Genomic DNA, 20,306 nt, shown 5'->3' on the forward strand with positions numbered 1-20,306 from the left:
TGAAAAGGATGATTTGATCCTCTCCTCTTTCATCTATAATATATTGTCATATTATTTGTTATTTCGTTTTTTCGATGAAAAGGTTTCTTCAGCCGTCATCTGTACTTCTTTGAAGGTGTCGGACCTTTCGCTTCTTATCCAAGATGCTTCTTCAGCGAACTAACGTCTTACTGGTAGTTTTGGCCCAATATATATCCCTACTGTCCAGACATGGCGATGCCGGACTCTGCTATGAAAACTAGTCCGGTCCATAGCAGAGTCCGGCACCGCCATGTCTGGACAGTAGGGATATATATTGTAAATGTACATTTCTCCACTCTGAGACTAATAAGGGCAAATCCAATATAGGTCCGGAAGTATCAGTAATACTTTAGTTCACTGAAGAAGCATCTTGGATAAGAAGCGAAATGTCCGACACCTTCAAAGAAGTACAGATGACGGCTTAAGAAACCTTTTCATCGATGGACCACTCCTGTACGACTGAGAGCTTACACAGACATATTACATTTTTTGTTTTTTGTTTTTACTTCAAAATTGCGCCGTGGGAGTGGCTGCATTTCCAGCATCTCCTGTATTTTGCTTTTCAATTTACAGTAAAGTCTCGTTATATCGATATTCTCGGGAGTCTGAAAAAATATCGATATAACCGGACTATCGATACATCCGATCCTGCGGCATGTAAATTTTCTCCTTGCGTTCATAGAAATATTATCGTAATAAGCAGTACTATCGATATAACCGATATCGATATAACGAGACTTGACTGTATTTCTTTCCTTTTCTCTTCCTTTCATCACTTTGCCGCTGTGTAATGTGTATTTCTCCACTGCGAGACGAATAAAGGTACATCCAATCCAACAACATGGTTTGTCTTCAAATAGATGAATATCATCAATTGTTAATAAAAGATCAGAGAAATAATCATTCCCGAAGAAGTAGCTCTGAATTTCAAAAATGTTGGTGACCCCTTATGAGTGAACAAATGCAAATGTAAAGGCACATCCGCCGCTTGACTATGTACACTCTCTTCTGTTGTTCAGCAATACAGATAACCCCGATGCCTCAATAGTTTTTCTTCATGACTTCCAACGATTTCTCATTTATCAGCAGAAGGTATGTAAAGCTAGACTTAGTCATGGTCCAGCAGATATTGTTCTTTATGTAGTTATCAAACTAGTTTGTAGTTTCCTTTTAACTTTCACAAAAATGTCCTTTCCAATGTAAATGTCCCTGGGTGTTCAGAAAGGTGCTTGTAAATTAATTATTATTATAATAATTATTATTATTTTTTCTTCTTTTCCTGTCGGCTTTTCCCTTCAGGGGTCGCCACAGCGAATCAATGTCCTCCATCTAACCTGGTTTTGTGCATCCTCTTCTTTCACACCAGCTACCTTCATGTCCTGTTTGACAACATCCATGAACCTCATCTTTGGTCTTCCTCTCGGTCTCCTGCCTGGCAGTTCAAGGCTCAGCATCCTTCTCCCGACATAGTCACTCTGTGTCCTCTGGACATGTCCAAACCATCTCAGTCTGGCCTCTCTGACTTTCTCTCCAACGCCTCTAATCTGAGTTGTCCCTCTAATGTACTCATTCCTGATCCTATCCAACCTGGTCACTCCCAAGGAAAACCTCAGCATCTTCATCTCTGTTACCTCCAACTCTGCTTCCTGTTTTTTCTTCAGTGGCACTGTCTCCAGTCCAAACATCACGGCTGCTCTCACCACCATTTTATATACCTTTCCTTTCATCCCAGCTAAAACCCTTCTATCACACATCAACACATGACATTTTTTCTCCAGCCATTCCAGCCTTCCTGGACACGCTTCTTCACCTCTTTTCCACACTCTCCATTGCTCTGGACAGTTGACCCCAAGTACTTAAAATCCTCCAACTTTTTTATCTCTTCTCCCAGTAGCATCACTCTTGTACTTAGGTCCCTATCATTCACACACATATACATGGTTGGAAAAAAATACTACCAGTTCGGTGCATATGTGTCAGGTTCAACAAGTAGACATGTATTCATTTATTGGCCTCAACCAAGAGCACATCGACCACCAGAACACCATCAGAGATGTGACTGTTTTGCTTCCAATAGCCTAAAAGGTTATTATATAGACGCACCCCACCTTCAAAACGAGATACGGTCTGAGCGGTCCTCTGTAAGGTGAATTTGTTAATAAGATGCTTCAGTGCTATATTTTGTATGGAATGTATGTTGGAGTTAAACACTGAAAGGGGAAGTATAAAACACAGATGCTCTAACAGTCGTAAAATAAATTCACACCGACTCCTGTACGACAACATTTATCATTGGGTCTTCAGTAAGTCATTACTGAAGCTGCTGGCACATAATTACTGAATTACGTAACTAAGCAGCCATTACTTTTTTTATGCATTGCATCCTCTTGGAGCGTCAACTGGGAAGAGCGATTTCCTCCCTGCCCACATACTCTACACAGCCAATCGTAAGCGAGCTCGGCGGATCGGGACCTGAGCTCATTGGCAACACTTCTACGTAGCCGGGCGATGATTTGCGAGCCATGGTGTCCATTATAAACATCCAGCCAATGTGTCTGTGTGCGTACATGTGCATGAAGCACAGGCTCAGCCAATCACAAGCGAGCTCGGCCGGGGAAACACGCAATACAAATACAAATTTACAGCATCTCTGTCCGAACATCTTTCGACATACTGTACCCGCAAAAATGTTCGAATGTACCGTTATTCGTAACTCAAATGTTCGTAAATTGGGGTGCGTCTGTATTCTGAATGGAGTTCATTCTTGTTTGGTGTAATCCATATAGATATGGATTCCCACCCCGCTGCGATCTGATTTGCCATTTCATATTCATCTGGTACGCCATGTGGAACCTCAATCGCATCCAAATCAGAGAAGGGACACTAGTGTTCGTAAGCTGGCGAGCGTCTGTACAGGTCTTACAACGAGTAAGAATAGAAGCAAAACAATCACATTTACCTGGACAAGACTAATATTTTTTATATTAATTTGCTCAAAACTAGAGTAATATGATTATAATCACCACACCACTTAAAGGACAACCGACGCCTCTGGACAAGTTGTGTCCATAATTTGTAAACTCACTTCAAATGACTCCTACTGAGCGCATTTTACAAAGACTCCACCACATTTAGCTATATTTTACGTTTTAAGACTCTTGCTGAATATTCAGGAAGTCTTGTTTTCAAGGTGATGACGATCTCCACGTGACGTCACGTTTGGAACGCCCCTGACCGAGAAAGCGACACACAATACATTTTGTTGTCATGTTTGGTCTGAAAACTTTGTGTTGATCTGTGTTGATGGTGAAATTACAAGGAAAACACATAAATAACATGATGGTGAAACATTGTGTGTTGCACCAAGACTACTATTTGATATTCGTTGACACAAATTCCCAGTAGACAAATCAGCCCATTTCCAACGGAGCTTGGGCGCCATCTTCTGCATTTTCTGGGACAATACACATCAGTCCTGACGCCTCAAAATGACCTGGAAGGACTTCTTTAATCCATTGCAAACATTTATGCTTTCCTCTTCAGAACTATTTAAATCATATTCATAACTGGATGTGTAACAAGAAAGCATCTTCTCCGAATCTGAAGCCATTGTTTTGATTCTCCAGCAAGGCAAGACGTCTTGCTGTGACGTCACGAACTGGGGGTGGGTCTTTCTGAAAATCCCCAATTTGTAGCTCAATTTCTTGCAGTTTTTGCACACTTTAAGTCATTTTTATTGGTGTTTTGCATTTGACTAAACATATCATACTTTGTGTCTTGGGTATTTTAGATGCTATAAAACGTTTTTCTGATGTCAGTTAGGAAACAAAAAAGTGGAAATAAAGCCTTCAAGATATGCAGTACGGCCTCACTAGCATTTCCCAACCCCCTTCGTGTGACTGAGGGTTTGTGTGTGTCCAAATTATACTGGATTCGTCATCAGAGCTTTTATAGGTCACAATTCCAAGGTGCGGGATGGAACACAAGAAGAAAAATCAAGATACGCCGATGAAGAAAAATCAAAATAAACACTATCTTACATGACCTAGACATGGATCATTCAAATCAACTCATTTACTTCACAGTCCACCCCTGTGTCTTCTGTTGTGCCCCAAGGCTCTATCCTGGGACCCCTCCTCTTTATTACTTACCCTTCTTCCCCTTGGCAATGTTTTCCATAAATTTGGTATACACTTTCATTGCTTTGCTGATGACACCCAGCTCTACCTCTCCAGCAAACCCGACGCCTCTCTTCCACCTAAATCCCTTTCACTCTGCCTCAGTAATTAAATGTATGTTTACCCACAACTTACTCAAACTCAACGGCGAAAAAAAATGAACTCCTCCTCGTCGGTACCAAATCCACCTCCCACAAAGCCAACAGTTTCTCTCTCACTATTGACAGTTCAACCGTGTCCCCGTTCAACCGTCACCTCCCCCATTGATTATTGCAATTCGCTTCTCCTTGCTGTCCTTCACAAATTTCTCCACAAACTACAACTAGTCCACAATTTCGCATCACCAGAACCCCCTTCTTTCACCACATCACCCCCATCCTCCAACAGCTCCACTGGCTCCCGGTCAAACATAGAATTGACTTCAAAATACTTCTTTATACATTTAAAGTCATCCATAACCTTCCCCCCTATACCTATTTGACCTTCCTCAAATTTCTGTTCCCTCTAGTTCCCTCAGATCCTCATCCTCCCTCCACCTCTTTGTGCCACCTGCCCGTCTCAGCACGATGGGGGACAGGGCTCTCAGCCGCTCTGCCCCCAAACTGCAACTCTCTCCCTCCCAACATCCATCATATTGATTCTCTTCCCACCTTCAAATCCCATCTCAAAACCCACCGATTTAAATTCACATTCTCTGTCTAGTTTTATCTCTTGTTCTTGCATCTGTAAATTTAGTTATGTCCCTGTTTTGTGATTGTAAAGTGTCTTTGAGAGCTTTGAAAGGCACTTATGAATGAAATGAAAACGCCATTATTATTTATTTTTTTTATTATTTATTTATTTATTTATTTATTTATTTATTTATTTATTTATTTATTCGTTATTTATTTATTATGTATTCATTATTTATTTATAATTTATTATTACACCAAATTGTGGGGGTGGTGCTCGATGTTGAGTGCCTGGTGACCCCTTTGGATAGGGGAAATCCAGGACAGGACAGGCCCTCTAAGTGAAAGAATACGGCTTGATTGTTAGATCAATAAAGATTGATGAGAAGGTTTCTTCAGCCGTCATCTGTACAAATTTGAAGATTTCGGACATTTCGCCTCGTCCGAAACCTTCAAATTTGTACAGATGACGGCTGAAGAAACCTTCTCATCGATGGACCACTCCTGTACGACTGAGAGCTTACACAGATGTATCAACAAAGATTGTAATTCAAACTTCAATAATTAATACAAATTGCGGCCTCCTTTCATTTTTACCAATTTAAGGTTGTATACTTGTATCAACCACAAAAGTGACCCATTAATGTCATAGATCAGGAGTGTCAAAGTCATTTTTGCCGCGGCCCACATTGCGTTCTGGTTTCCTCTCGGGGGCCGTTATAGGCCATTAGAATGTTTCCTCCCCCTCCACATATCAAATATAGAATGAATAATGAATAACTACTTTTCAAATTTGAAGTAAAAAAATAATGACTGTTATTGTGGTTTACATGGGACAATTTGAAATTTTAGTTGGGACTTTAGCTAGCATCGTGAACTTTCACAAGTTAGATGTGTGTCTGTGTAAACTCTCAATCGTACAGGAATGGTCAATTGATGAAAAGGTTTCTTCAGCCGTAATCTGTACTTCTTTCAAGGTGTCAGACGTTTTGTCTCTAAAACTAGCAACCGCTCATTTGACAACAATGAGGTTAAAATCTGAGTGAAAGGGCAGTAAAAGAAGCTACTTTCATAAAACAGCAAAATCCTTCCCTTCACCGTAATGGTGGGGTGAGGTTTAATTTGGATCGTCCGTACAATAGACTGCTTAGGCAACATAGGCTTAGTTATGCTGATGAGCTGATAGCACAGCAAATTGGGCAATCAGGCCAGTCGTCAGTCAGGACAATAGAAGCAATCAGTGGAGCCACAGGGATTAGGCTTCTGCCCCCCCCCCCCCAACCTGAGAGCAGGGACCAATCATAGCGGCACCGCCACGTCTGCACAGTAGGGATATATATAGGGCCGAAACTACCAGTAAGACTTTAGTTTGCTGATGAAGCTTCTTGGATAAAAGGCGAAACGTCCGACACCTTAAAAGAAGTCCAGATGACGGCTGAAGAAACCTTTTCATCGATGGGCCACTCCTGTACGACTCAGAGCTTACACAGACATATTTTTCAATACTAATGCTTTCGCGGGCGAAATAAAATGGTGCGACGGACCAGATTCGGCCTTGACTTCGACACCTGTGTCATAGATGAAAATTAATTACATGATGTTTTGTGTTGCTTTCTGTTCCCGAAGGAGTCATGGGCAAGCGATCTCAACAAGGTTCGAGAGTTAATGACCACTTTCATTGACGACACCATGCGAAAAACCAATGACCCTGAGTTCACAGTCATCGAGGTATTGCAGAAAATCACTGAAGCAGTTTCATTCATTGTTGTTGTTTTCTTTCTGAATTGTTCGATGGTTTCTTCAGCCGTCATCTGTACTTTCTTTTTTTGGGAGAATGTGTTTAGTCTAAAAAAAAAGACTTCATCATCATCGCAGGCATAATACTAGTGGGCCTCAATCGGCAGTACATATGCACTTAAAAGCTAGCAACCACTCATTTGACGACACTGAGGTTAAAATCTTAACGAAAGAACATAGATGGTTTGAAAGGGGAGTAAAATAAGATATTTTCATAAAACAGCAAAATCCTTCACTAAACTGATATGGTGGTGTGGGGTTCAATTTGGATCGTTCGTACAAGAGCCTGCTTAGGCAACATAGGATTAGTAATGCTGATGAGGTGATAGCGCCGCAAGTGGGGCAATCAGGCCAGTCGTTTGTCAGAACAATAGGAGCAATCAGTGGAGCCGCAGGGAGTAGTCCTCTGCTCTCCCCAACCTGAGAGCAGGGACCTATCATAGCAGTGTCCGGCTGCTATATATAAAAAAAAAATCCTCGTCTCACCCACCATGGGTGGTGTCTGTCCCCATTTCAGCTCGGGTCCTCTACCAGAGGCCAGGAAGCTTGAGGGTTCTGCGCAGTATCCGTGCTGCTCCCAGCACTGCGCTTTTCTGGACCGAGATATCCGATGTTGTTCCCGGGATCTGTTGCAACCACTCGTCTAGTTTGGGGGGTCACTGCCCCGTGTGCTCCGACCACTACAGGCACGACTGTCACCTTCCAGGCTCTCTCCAGCTTCTCTCTGAGCCCTTGGTATTTCTCGATTTTCTCATGTTCCTTCTTTCTGATGTTTCCATCACTCGGGACCGCTACATCAACGACAACGGCTTTCCTTTCCCCTTTATCTATGACCACGATATCTGGTTGGTTGGCCATTACCATCTTGTCAGTCTGTATCTGGAAGTCCCACAGGATCTTTTCTCTGTCATTCTCCACCACCTTGGGAGGTGTTTCCCATTTTGACCTTGGGGTTTCCAGTCCATACTCCGCACAGATGTTTCGGTCGACTATGCCAGCCACCTGGTTATGGCGCTCCATGTAGACTTTCCCTGCCAGCATCTTACACCCTGCAGTTATGTGTTGGATTGTCTCAGGTGCCTCTTTGATCTTTGGGTCTTGTCTGGTGTGGTATATCCCTGCCTCTATGGCTCTGGTGTTCAGGGCCTGCTCTTGGGCAGCCAGGATGAGTGCCTCTGTGCTGTCCTTTAGGCCAGCCCTCTAGCCACTGATAGGACTTCTTGAGATCAGCCACTTCTGCTATGGTTCGGTGGTACATCCCGTGTAGGGGCTTTTCCTCCCATGATTGTCCCTCTTCCAGCACCTCATCCTCTGTTCCCCATTGTCTGAGACATTCTCTGAGTACATCATCCGTTGGAGCCTTCTCTTTATGTATTCATGGAACTTGGATGTTTCATCCTGGACAGTGGCTCTCACACTCACTAGACGCCGGCCTCCTTCCTTACGGCTTGTGTACAGCCTCAGGGTGCTGGACTTGGGATGGAACCCTCCATGCATGGTGAGGAGTTCTCGGGTCTTAACATCTGTGGTCAGGATCTCTTCCTTTGGCCACCTTATTATTCCTGCCGGGTATCTGATCACTGGCAGGGCATAGCTGTTTATTGCCCGGGTCTTGTTCTTGCCATTGAGCTGGCTTCTCAGGACTTGCCTCACCCGCTGGAGGTATTTGGTCGTAGCCGCTTTCCTTGTTGCGAGTTCGAGGTTGCCATTGGCCTGTGGTATACCGAGGTACTTGTAGCTGTTTTCAATGTCTGCTATTGTTCCTTCAGGGATTGAGACCCCTTCAGTGTGGACTACCTTGCCCCTCTTAGTCTTCTCCAGCCCGAATGACATCCCGATATCACTGCTGTAGATCCTGGTTGTGTGGATCAGGGAGTCCATGTCCCTTTCGCTCTTAGCATACAGCTTTATGTCATCCATGTAGAGGAGGTGACTGATCGTAGCTCCATTTCTGAAGCGGTATCCATAGCCTGTCTTGGCGATTATCTGGCTGAGGGGGTTCAGTCCTATGCAGAACAGCAGTGGGGAGAGTGCATCACCTTGATATATGCCACATTTGATGGACATTTGCGTTAGTGGCTTGCCATTGGCTTCAAGTGTGGTTTTCCACATCCTCATCGAGTTTGCAACGAAGGCTCTCAGGGTCCTGTTGACCTTATACAACTCCAAGCATTCATTGATCCATGTGTGTGGCATCGAGTCATATGCTTTCTTGTAATCAATCCAGGCTGTGCACAGGTTGGTATGTCGGGACCTGCAGTCTTGTGCGACTGTTCTGTCAACCAGCAGCTGATGTTTGGCACCTCTAGTATCTCTACTAATGCCTTTCTGTGCTTTGCTCATGTATTGATCCATGTGTCCACTTATCTTAGCCGCAATGATGCCTGACATGAGCTTCCATGTTGTGGACAGACAGGTTATTGGCCGATAGTTGGAAGGAACTGCACCCTTTGAGGAATCCTTCATGATCAGGATTGTTCGCCCTTCGGTTAGCCATCCTGGGTGAGTCCCATCCATCAGCAGCTGGTTCATTTGTGCTGCTAGGCGCTCGTGGAGAGCTGTGAGTTTCTTTAGCCAGTAGGTGTGGACCATATCCGGGCCTGGTGCCGTCCAGTTTTTCATACCTGAGACTCTTCCTTGTATATCTGCCGCTGTGATGGTAACTGGGTTCTGTTCAGGGAGGTTGCTGTGCTCCTCTTTGAGAGTCACCAGCCATTGTGCACTGCTGTTATGTGCGACCTCCTTCTCCCATATGCCTTTCCAGTATCTTTCAGTTTCCAGCCTCGGAGGGTCTGCTCTGCTGTTAGAACCCTGCCACTGAGCGTACACTTTCGCAGGTTGTGTTGCGAACAGCCTGTTTATTCTTCTGGCCTCATTCTCTTTCGTGTACCTCTTTAGGCGACTGGACAAGGCCTGGAGCCTTTGTTTGGCAGTTTCGGGTGCTTCTGGTATGTTTATCTGCAAGTACCTCTTGGGTCTTTTATTCACACCTCTCTGGGTCTCCGTCAATTGACTCACATCTTTCCGAGCCGCCTTGATCTTAGCCTCCAACCGTCTTTTCCATGGTGGGTAATGAATCTCGTGGCTCTCACAGTTGCTCTTGTAGCCAAGCCAATCTCTAGGATCACTGATGCTGAGGTGTATATCAGCTCATTGGTTTCCGTGATCGTTCCTCGGGATCGCTCTCAGTGCTGTATTCACAGTTTCCATGAGACTTTCAGGTGGTACTTCACAGAGGCGTTGTAATCGGTTTCTTAGTTTCCCAGTTTTCATTCTTGCCATGATCTTATCTCTCAGTTGCTGCCTCGCTCAGCATTTCATTCATTGGGGCTGGCTTCCCAATCTCATCATTCATTGGGGCTTGCCTCCCAATCTCTGGTTGAACCTCTTCCTTTGATGTGGCAGCCTGGGGCCCTTCACGTCGGAATCAGAATCAGAATCAGAATCATCTTTATTGCCAAGTATGTAGAACACACAAGGAATTTGTTTCCGGTAGAACACGCTGCACTAGTATCGTCGCCAAAAAAACTGCTAAGTGGCACTATACAGTTCCATTTTGGCTACTGTTGAAGAGTTCAAAGAGTTAATGGCTTGGGGGTAGAAGCTGTTTAAATGTCTGCTGGATTTGGTGCGCATGGATCGGTAGCGCCTGCCTGAGGGGAGTAGCTGGAAAAGGTGGTGGGCAGGGTGCGGAGGGTCCAGTAGGATTTTCCGCGCCCTTGTTTGGATTCTTGCAGTGTGCAAGTCCTCGAGAGTGGGTAGGGCGGTGCCAATGATTTTTTCCGCCGTCCTAACTGTCCGTTGAAGTCGGATTTTGTCCATTTTTGTGGCAGCCCCGAACCAAACGGTGATGGAAGAACACAGGATGGATTCGATGACAGCCGTGTAGAAATGTTGCAGCACCTCCTGTGGCAGGCCATGCTTCTTTAGCAGCCTCAGGAAGTACATTCTCTTTTGTGTTGTACCTCATCAATCTCAAGTTGTGATAGCAATTGCCGTTTGTGGATATTGGAACACTGAGCTACTAGTTGTTTCGTGGTCAACCGTGACTGTGGGTTTCGAAGTAACCATTCAGCCCCCATTCTCCGCATGTAACCCCTCTGACTAGGGTTGCTTGAGTAGTAGCATTCCAACAGAGCCATGTTATCGCATCTCGTCCATCTCCGCTTTGTTCCAGTAGCCCATTTTTCATCAGGGTGCTCTGGTTCCCCAGCACCCGATGCAGACCTTGTTTGGCCGGGCGACGTCTGAGCCGGCATGTCATTCCATTTATTGTCTCTCATCATTCTATGAGGTAGGCATTAGCGTGATGTCATTGTGCTCATTTCTGCTCATTTTCTCTGCCACAAGTGGGATTTAGCAGGTTGTGTTGCGAACAGCCTGTTTATTCTTCTGGCCTATATATATATATATATATATATATATATATATATATATATATATATATATATATATATATATATATATATATATACACAGTAAAGTCTCGTTATATCGATATCGGATATATCGATAGTCCCGGTTATAGCGATACTATTTCTATGCACGCACGGAGAAAATTACATGCAAACGGGGTCGGATATATCGATAGTCCCGGTTATATCGATATTTTTTCGGACTCCCTTGAATATCGATATAACGAGACTTTACTATATATATATATATATATATATATATATGTATATATGTATATATGTATATATATATATATATATATATATATACATATATATATATATATATGTATATATGTATATATGTATATATATATATATATATATATATATATATATAGGGCCGATACTGCCAGTAAGACTTTAGTTCGCTGAAGAAGCATCTTGAGTCAGAAGCGAAACGTCCGACACCTTCAAAGAAGTACAGAAGACGGTTGAAGAAACCTTTTCATCCATGGACCACTTCTGTACGACTGAGAGAGTACACAGACGTCTTTCTGAATTGTAACACACAAGTATTTATTGTATTTGCATGTGTCTTTTCTCTGTGTGATTCCTAGTTCCTCAGCTTCCTGTTTTCCAAAGAGAACTGCCTCTGGGATGAGAAATTATCGGAGATTAACTACCAAGACATGAACAATCCCTTGTCCCATTACTGGATCAATTCATCACACAACACGTCAGTAGAACATCATACTCTCACGATCAATACAAGTGTGGGAGGCTGCATATTTGTGATTGTGCTGATCCACCCGCCATGCCAGTTTCGTCATTGGTCTGAAATTAAGACGGTTTCCACAAATTATTTTCTGTTTTTTCATTGGTCATACACGTATAGTGGGTGAACTTTTGAAATGACCTGCGCTTTGTCGTACATTTGTCTTTAAAGGACAACCGACACCCCGGACAAATTTTGTCCATAATTTCTAAAATCACTTCAAATGACTTCTACTCAGCGTATTTTACAAAGATTCCACCGCATATAGCTATATTTCACATTTTAAGACTCACGTTGAATATTTAGGAAGTCTTGTTTTGGAGTTGGTGACAATTCCTGACGTCACGTCACGGAAGGAACGCCCCTACCGAGAAAGGACACACTATGCATTTTGGGTACTTCGTTTGGTCTGAAAACTTCGTGTTGATCCGTGTTGATGGCGAAATTAGAAAGAAAACACATAAATAACGCAATGGTGAATCGTTGTGTGTTGCACCATGACAACTATTTGATTCAATTTGGATCGTTCGTACAACAGCATGCTTAGGCAACATAGGATTAGTAATGCTGATGAGGTGATACCGGAGCAAGTGGAGGCAATCAGGACAGTCGTTAGTCAGGACAATAGGAACTGTGTAGCCGCAGGGAGTAGTCCTCTGCTCCCCCCCAACCTGAGAGCAGGGACCTCTCATAGCAGTGTCCGCTACCGTCTGGACAGTAGGGACATATATATATATATATATATATATATATAGAGCCGATACTACCAGTAAAACTTTAGTTCGCTGAAGAATCATCTTGGATAATAAGCGAAACGTCCGACACCTTCAAAGAATTACAGATGACGGCTGAAGAAACCTTTTCATCGATGGACCACTCCTGTACGACTGAGAGTTTACACAGACAACTATTTGATATTCGCTGACACAAATTCCCACGAGACAAATAAGCCAATTTCCACTGAGCTTTTGCAAACATTTATGCTTTCCTCTTCAGAACTATTTGAATCATATTTATAACTGGATGTGTAACAAGAAAGCATCTTCTCCGAATCTGAAGGCATTGTTTTGATTCTCGAGAAATGCAAGGCGCCTTGGCGTGACATCACGAACTGGGGGCGGGACTTTCTGAAAATGCCCAATTCGCAGCTCAATTTTTTTGCAGATTTTGGACACTTGAAGTCATTTTTATTGGTGTTTTCCATTTGACTAAAAATATCAGCCTGCATGTTTTGGTATTTTAGATGCTATAAAACGTTTTTATGATGTCAGTTAGGAAACATAAAAATGGTGTCGGTTGTCCTTTAAGGTATACTATGAAAACATTTTCTTATGTTTCAATTTGGGCACATGCAGTTTGTGGACAGGTGCGTTTTATGTATATATTTTTCCTTTAGAAATGTACTCGGCGAAGCCTAATCAGGTGCGCTCCGTAGTCCGGAAATTACGGCACTTGTCTATTGCTGTGACTTGGTGAAGATCCCATTTAACCCTTTCATGCACCCTGTAACCCAAACATGGCAACTGTCATGATCCTGGCTAAAATGTTTACCAAAATTCATCTTGTAAGGTGTAAGCCTTTACTTGTCCACGAACCCCTCACTACAGTAACTAAAAAAGTCAAATAAACCATTATTTTTTACTTCTTTATATGGTTTGAGTCATAATGGCTCTTAAAGGACAACCAGCTAATTTTTTTTTTGTTTTCCTAACTGACATCAGAAAAACGTTTTATCGCATCTAAAATACCCAAAACCCGTAGTATGATATTTTTAGTCAAATGCTAAACACCAATAGCAATGAGTTCAAGGTTCCAAAATCTGCAAAAAAAAAAAAATGAAACCGGAAATGGACAGTTTCAGAAGGTCCCGCCCCCTTGTTCGTGATGTCACCCAAGACGTCTTGCCTTGCTCGAGAATCAAAACAATGGCTTCATATTCGGAGAATATGCTTTCTTGTTACTCATCCAGTTATGAATATGATTCAAATAGTTCTGAAGAGGAAAGCACAAATGTTTGCAATCGATTAAATAATTTATTCCGTGTCATTTTGAGGCATCAGGGATGGGAAATGTCGCACTCAAAAAAGGCAGAAAATGGTGACAAAGCCGTGTAAGGAATTAATCAGCCCTCACAAGCTGATTAATTCCTTACATGGAACTTTGTCGCCCTCTTCTGCCTCTTTTTGGTCCTACACGAAGTTTTCAGACCAAAGTACAGCAAAATGCATTGACGTGATGGAAGGACTGCTACAATGTGTCCTTTTTTCGGTCAGGGGCGTTCCTTCGGTGACGTAGGGTGAGGACTCGTCACCAACTAAAAAACAAGACTTCCGGAATATTCAGCGCGAGTCTTAAAACGTAAAATATAGCTCTGTGCGGTGGAATCTTTGTAAAATACGCTCGGTAGAAGTCATTTGATGTGATTTTACAAATTATGGACGCACCTCGTCCGGAGGTGTCGGTTGTCCTTTAATTTTGGTTTCAAAACAGTGCCTGTTACGCGGCAGCAACAGAGTGAGCATTACGCTAGCAACACAGGCCAAACAGGGCTGGTTAAAAAACAAAAAAACATGCCTGTAAAGTCACTGAGACAGGCACTAATTTCAGCAACACGTTAGCACTCGCTAAAAGGGCTGGATACAAAAACATATAACCTCATCAGCATAACTAATCCTATGTTGCCTAAGCAGGCTGTTGTACGAACGATCCCAATTGAACCTCACCCCACCATTACCGTTAAGGGAAATATTTTGCTGTTTTATGAAAATAGCTTCTTTTACTCCCCTTTCAAACCATCTATGTTCTTTTGCTAAGATTTTAATCTCATTGTCATCAAATGAATGGTTGCTAGCTTTTAGGTGCATATGTACTGACGATTGAGGCCCACTAGTATTATCCCTGCAGTGTTGATAAAGTCTTTTTTTGAGAATTTGTTTAGTCGCCCCAATGTATGTTACAGTCACGATACATGTCTTGCACTGACCGCTCTGACATACTTTTCTGTCACTCCAGACTTCCTCATGCAATACCACAGCTCTTTTCTGGGCACAATGCAATTCATTCTGACCTTCTCTGTACTTCTTTCTCATCATTTTGAAGCAAACACTGCATCCGTCGGACTATTTTTTTTGGGCATGAAGCCATACTGCTGCTCACAAATGTTCACTTCTGCTCTTAGTCGAGCTTTAACTACTCTTTCCCATAGTTTCATTGCATGACTCATCAACTTTATTCCTCTCTAGTTCCTACAAGTTATCACTGTGCAGTGATACCTCAGCTTACGAACTTAATTGGTTACCGAAAAGTGTGTCTTCCAAACATTAATTTCCCATATGAAACCATTAAAATGACAATAATCAGTTCCCAGATCCCCATAAAACATAATTTTCCACTAAATAAGCCTTAAAACTACACAAAATATACCTTATCTTATGTATAATAAATGTGCTATTGTATTGTAAATAAATAAATAAACTGTACTATATAATAAAGTCGTTTTATTTACCTTTGTGATGGGCATTGATTGCTTGATGGAATGGAGTAGGGAGAGGTGGGAGGGAGGAAGTTATTGTTTGGAAGGAGAGTCACATTCCATAAGGACGATCGGAAGGAGGGTCTTTCATTTCTTATGTCTTTCATTGGCTTATGCCGAGGGACGGACTTCTCTTCCTGTGTAATGAAAGTCCAGTTCGGCTTCTTTTTCCAAAAAAGGCCGATTTAATCAGCATTAAACACTTGATGAGGAATGTAGCTTTCTTCTTCCACCATCTTGAGGAATGATCCCTTGTAAGCTTTGGCAGCTTTATCGTCACAACTGGCTGCTTTACCTTGACAAATGACACAATGAGTCCCTGTACGATGCTTAAAGTTCTCGAACCATCTTTGGTTAGCCTTGAAACCATCAATGGATGACGAACTTCCAGGTTGCCTCCTCATGATATGCGAGTGAAGTTGCCGTGCTTTCTCGGTGATAATACCCTCACTTTTCGTTAATCCAAATTAACAGACATTTTTCAACCTCTTCTATTGCCTGATACCATTGCTTACCCCCGGGCTGCAGATCGGTACTAGTCCGTGGGTCATTTTGTACCGGGCCGCGCAGAAAGAATAAATAAATTACATAATTTCCATTTTATTTATTACCTGAGTCCAAACTTTTTTCTATTTTGCTGTTAAAAGAGTTCGTGTGCTACTTCCGAGCCACAAAAGAGCCACGAACTGCCAAGGAATGGATCCGCAACTGATTTGTCAACAAAGCAGGTGAATCCAGCATGCCTGAGCAAGAGGAAGAACAACTGGTGGAGATCGCAAATGATGGCGGACTTAAAAGTATGTTTGAGACAACAACTCTGCCGGTGTTCTGGAGTAAAGTGATGGCAGAATACCCCGAGATCGCCACAACAGCACTGAAAACCCCGTTGCCGTTTCCAACATCTTATTTGTGTGAAGCGTGGTTTTCTGCAGTGACAGCAACCAAAACAAAACTACGGAGTAGACTGGACATAAGCAAGACACTTCGGGTGTCATTGTCTCCCATGATCCCAAGATGGGACTGTCTCGTTGCAGCGAAAAAAGCTCAGGGGTCCCACTGATTCAGTTGTAGTGAGTTGTATTTTTCATGTACTTTGTACTTGTTTTTGTGGTGTATCATATTTTGAAGGCACATTTAAACATTACTGTTGGATTATTTTGATCGTTCGCCCTTGGTTCATTGCTTCGACGGGTGTTGATGGAAGAGGATGTTTAAATCATCAGGGAGCCAGGTCTTGAACAGAAAGTTGGTTTAATCTTGGAGAGAGCGGAGACATCGCGGTGTCGGCTAAGGAGGAAGCATGGAGAGAGAGCGACACTGCGGCAGTATTTATGCGGCGCACAGTGTGTGACGCGATAGGATGTGACGTAATGTAAATGCGACATCATGTAAAGGAAGGCAGGATATGACTTATCAGGAAGTCCAAAATCTAAGATTAGGAAGCGATCTTTAGAGATGTTTGTATCGCAAATTACCCCAACAATTACCATGGTGACCATAGAGTGTTAAGGGGCAGAGACAATGTTACATATGTTGTAGTTGCCGCGATGTTACCACCTAATAAAGTTGTATAAAATACACAATCGATTCACGTTTATTATATTTAGAAAAAAACTGTTTCCGTGCCTGTCATATCATTTTATTGTGTTGTATTTATCCGCCGGTCCGTGAAAAAGGTTGGGAACCTCTGCCTTAGACAACACAGAAACACCCTTAGCAACACACGCACCTTTAATAGCTTCCTTGTTTTGAAGGATGGTAGCTATGGTCGACTTAGCATACTGGTACTGGGATGCTAAGTCACAAAAACGCACACCTCGTTTGTGTTTCTCAATGATCTCTTTCTTCTGCTCGACCATAATTTTGTTTTGTGTCCTCTACGGCTGAACACCAGCCTGTGATGGGGTCTTTTTCGGTCCCACAACAGCAAAAGTATTATTGAAGACAATCGACGTGTGCATTCTGATAAAGGGGGTGTGGAAATGTAATCTGGCAGACACAGTGGCGCTGTTTGACCGTGTGGTTTGGTGTTCTCTGCCGAAAGCAAGTTCACCAGCCACCGTGGCGCTCCGTGTGGTTTGGTTCAAGAACTAGTTTGTATGCCAAGATTATATTCTCGCGAATTTAATGTTCGTAAGGCGAAACGTTCGTGAGCTAAAGCGTTCGTCAGCCGAGGTATCACTGTATACGTGTTTTCAAGGCTGTTTGGCTGTTTTAGCCGATTCGCACGGAATCAGCCTGAAATACTGATGGCAGTTCATCGACGGACTCATCAATGCCCACCTCTGATATTTTATCCATCATTACTCAATATTGCCATAATGTTTGCAGTGGGCACCTCCCTGGATTGAAGCAGATGTTCATAAACAATTGGTGATAGTAACTTACATAACGGCAAACTTCACTTCATAATTTAACAACACTAAATATGATTTTAATGACATCATTATTATATTTTTTTAGCTACCTGACAGGTGATCAGCTTCGTAGTGAGTCGTCCACAGAGGCTTATGTGCGTTGTCTTCGCCTGGGATGTCGTTGTGTGGAATGTCAGTATATCCTGCACTTCCATCTCATGAAATCCGCTTTCCCAATCAGGTTTCTTGTGTTTGTGATTTTGTTTGGTGTGGATTACAGTGGACTGCTGGGAGGGACCTGGAGAACCAATCATCTACCATGGTTGGACCAGGACGACCAAAATCAAGTTTGAAGATGTGGTTAAAGCCATCAATCAGCATGCATTTGTTACTTCGGAGTAAGTACAACGAATAAATAATTTCACACTTTATAAAAAAATATTTTGTTCTGAAATGTATGTCATTTTTGGTTTTGGATCTATGGAGAGAGCCTCGTCTTCTTCTTTTCCTTTCAGCTTTTCCCTTCAGGGGTGACCACAGCGAGTCAGTGTCCTCCATCTAACCCCGTTTTGTGCATCATCTTGTCTGACACCAGTTACCTTCATGTCCTCTGTGACAACATCCATAAACCTCCTCTTTGGTCTTCCTCTCGGTCTTCTGCCTGGCAGTTCAAGGCTCAGCATCCTTCTCCCGATGTAGTCTCCTCTGGACATGTCCAAACCATCTCAGTCTGGGCTCTCTGACTTTTTCTCCAAAGCCTCTAATATGAGTTGTCCCTCAGATACGTCTGTGTAAGCTCTCAGTCGTACAGGAGTGGCCTAAACCCTGCGGCAGTACTTTTGCAACTAAAAGCTAGCAACCACTCATTTGACGACAATGAGGTTAAAATCTTAACGAAAGAAAATAGATGGTTTGAAAGGGGAGTAAAAGAAGCTGTTTTCATAAAACAGCAAAATCCTTCCCTTCACCATAATGGTGGGGTGAGATTCAATTTGGATCGTTTGTACAATAGACTGCTTAGCCAACATAGGCTTAGTTATGCTGATGAGGTTATACCAGGGAAAATTGGGCAATCAGGCCAGTCGTCAGTCAGGACAATAGAAGCAATCATTGGAGCCGCAGGGATTAGTCCTCTGCTCCCCGCAACCTGAGAGCAGGGACCAATCATAGCAGAGTCCGGCACCGCCATGCATGGACAGTAGGGATATATATCAGAATCAGAATCAGAATCAGAATCATCTTTATTGCCAAGTATGTAGAACACACAAGGAATTTGTTTCCGGTAGAACACGCTGCACTAGTATCGTTTTCAAAAAAAACTGCTAAGTGGCACTATACAGTTCCATTTTGGCTACTGTTGAAAGAGTTCAAAGAGTTAATGGCTTGGGGGAAGAAGCTGTTTAAATGTCTGCTGGATTTGGTGCGCATGGATCGGTAGCGCCTGCCTGAGGGGAGTAGCTGGAAAAGGTGGTGGGCAGGGTGCGGAGGGTCCAGTAGGATTTTCCGCGCCCTAGTTTGGATTCTTGCAGTATGCAAGTCCTCGAGAGTGGGTAGGGCGGTGCCAATGATTTTTTGGTGTGGAATGGCCTGAAAGCAATAACAAATTATCGGTATTATTATTGGACCAAAACTACGAGTAAGACTTTAGTTTGCTGACGAAGCTTCTTGGATAAGAGGCGAAACGTCCGACACCTTCACAAAAGGCTGAAGAAACCTTTTCATCGATGTCCCTCTGATAGATTCATTAGTGATCCTATCCAACCTGGTCACCCCGAAAGAAAACCTCCGCATCTTCATCTCTGCTACCTCTGCTTTCTGTCTTTTCTTCAGTGGCACTGTCTCCAGCCCAAACATCATGGCTGGTCTCACCAACGTTTTATACACCTTTCCTTTCATTTTAGCTGAAACTCTTCTCTCACACATCACACCTGACATTTTTCTCCAGCCTGCCTGGACACACTTCGTCACCTTTTTTCAACACTCTCCATTGCTTTGGAGAGTTGACCCCAAGTACTTAAAATCCTCCACATTCTTTATCTCTTCTCCCCGTAACATCATCGTCCCAGGAGATTCCTCGTTTGATTGCCTGTCCATCAGGCTCACAGCCCAATCTGCTTTAAAGGACAACCGACGCCCCCGGACAAGTTGTGTCCATAATTTGTAAAATGGCTTCCAATGACTTCTACTGAGCGTATTTTACAAAGATTCCACCGCATATAGCTATATTTTACCGATATTTTAAGACGAGCTCTCAATATTCCAGAAGTCTTGTTTTTGAGTTGATGACGATGCCTGACGTGACGTCACGTCACAGAAGGAACGGCCCTGACCGAGAAAAGGACACACAATGCATTTTGGGTACTTTGTTTGGTCGGAAAACTTCGTGTTGATCCGTGTTGAGGGCGAAATTAGAAGGAAAACACATAAATAACGCCATGGTGAATCGTTGAGTCTTGCACCAAGACTACAATTTGATTCTAGTTGACACAAATTCCAATAACTTCACATTTGATGCTGAGGATGACAAGATGAAGCTTTCAAAAATAATGGAAAAGTTTTAAGCTTACTGCATTCCGAA

General features: G+C 42.9%; 1 protein-coding gene across 3 annotated transcripts in view; it reads left to right on the forward strand.

Moving 5' to 3' along the window:
• Positions 1 to 20,306, forward strand: part of plcg2 (phospholipase C, gamma 2) — a 98,722-nt gene that overhangs the window by 23,428 nt on the left and 54,988 nt on the right. For all 3 annotated transcript variants that reach the window (XM_088995726.1, XM_088995727.1, XM_088995728.1), the window contains 5 exons: positions 1,041 to 1,113; positions 6,497 to 6,598; positions 11,682 to 11,800; positions 17,835 to 17,920; positions 18,009 to 18,126. In XM_088995726.1, coding sequence (XP_088851852.1) covers positions 1,041 to 1,113; positions 6,497 to 6,598; positions 11,682 to 11,800; positions 17,835 to 17,920; positions 18,009 to 18,126 — 498 coding nt within the window. The remainder of the gene's footprint in view (positions 1 to 1,040; positions 1,114 to 6,496; positions 6,599 to 11,681; positions 11,801 to 17,834; positions 17,921 to 18,008; positions 18,127 to 20,306) is intronic.

Source organism: Hippocampus bargibanti, linkage group LG05 (assembly GCF_051943395.1).
Source record: "Hippocampus bargibanti isolate YZ-2025 linkage group LG05, ASM5194339v1, whole genome shotgun sequence".
Classification (NCBI taxonomy): domain Eukaryota; kingdom Metazoa; phylum Chordata; class Actinopteri; order Syngnathiformes; family Syngnathidae; genus Hippocampus; species Hippocampus bargibanti.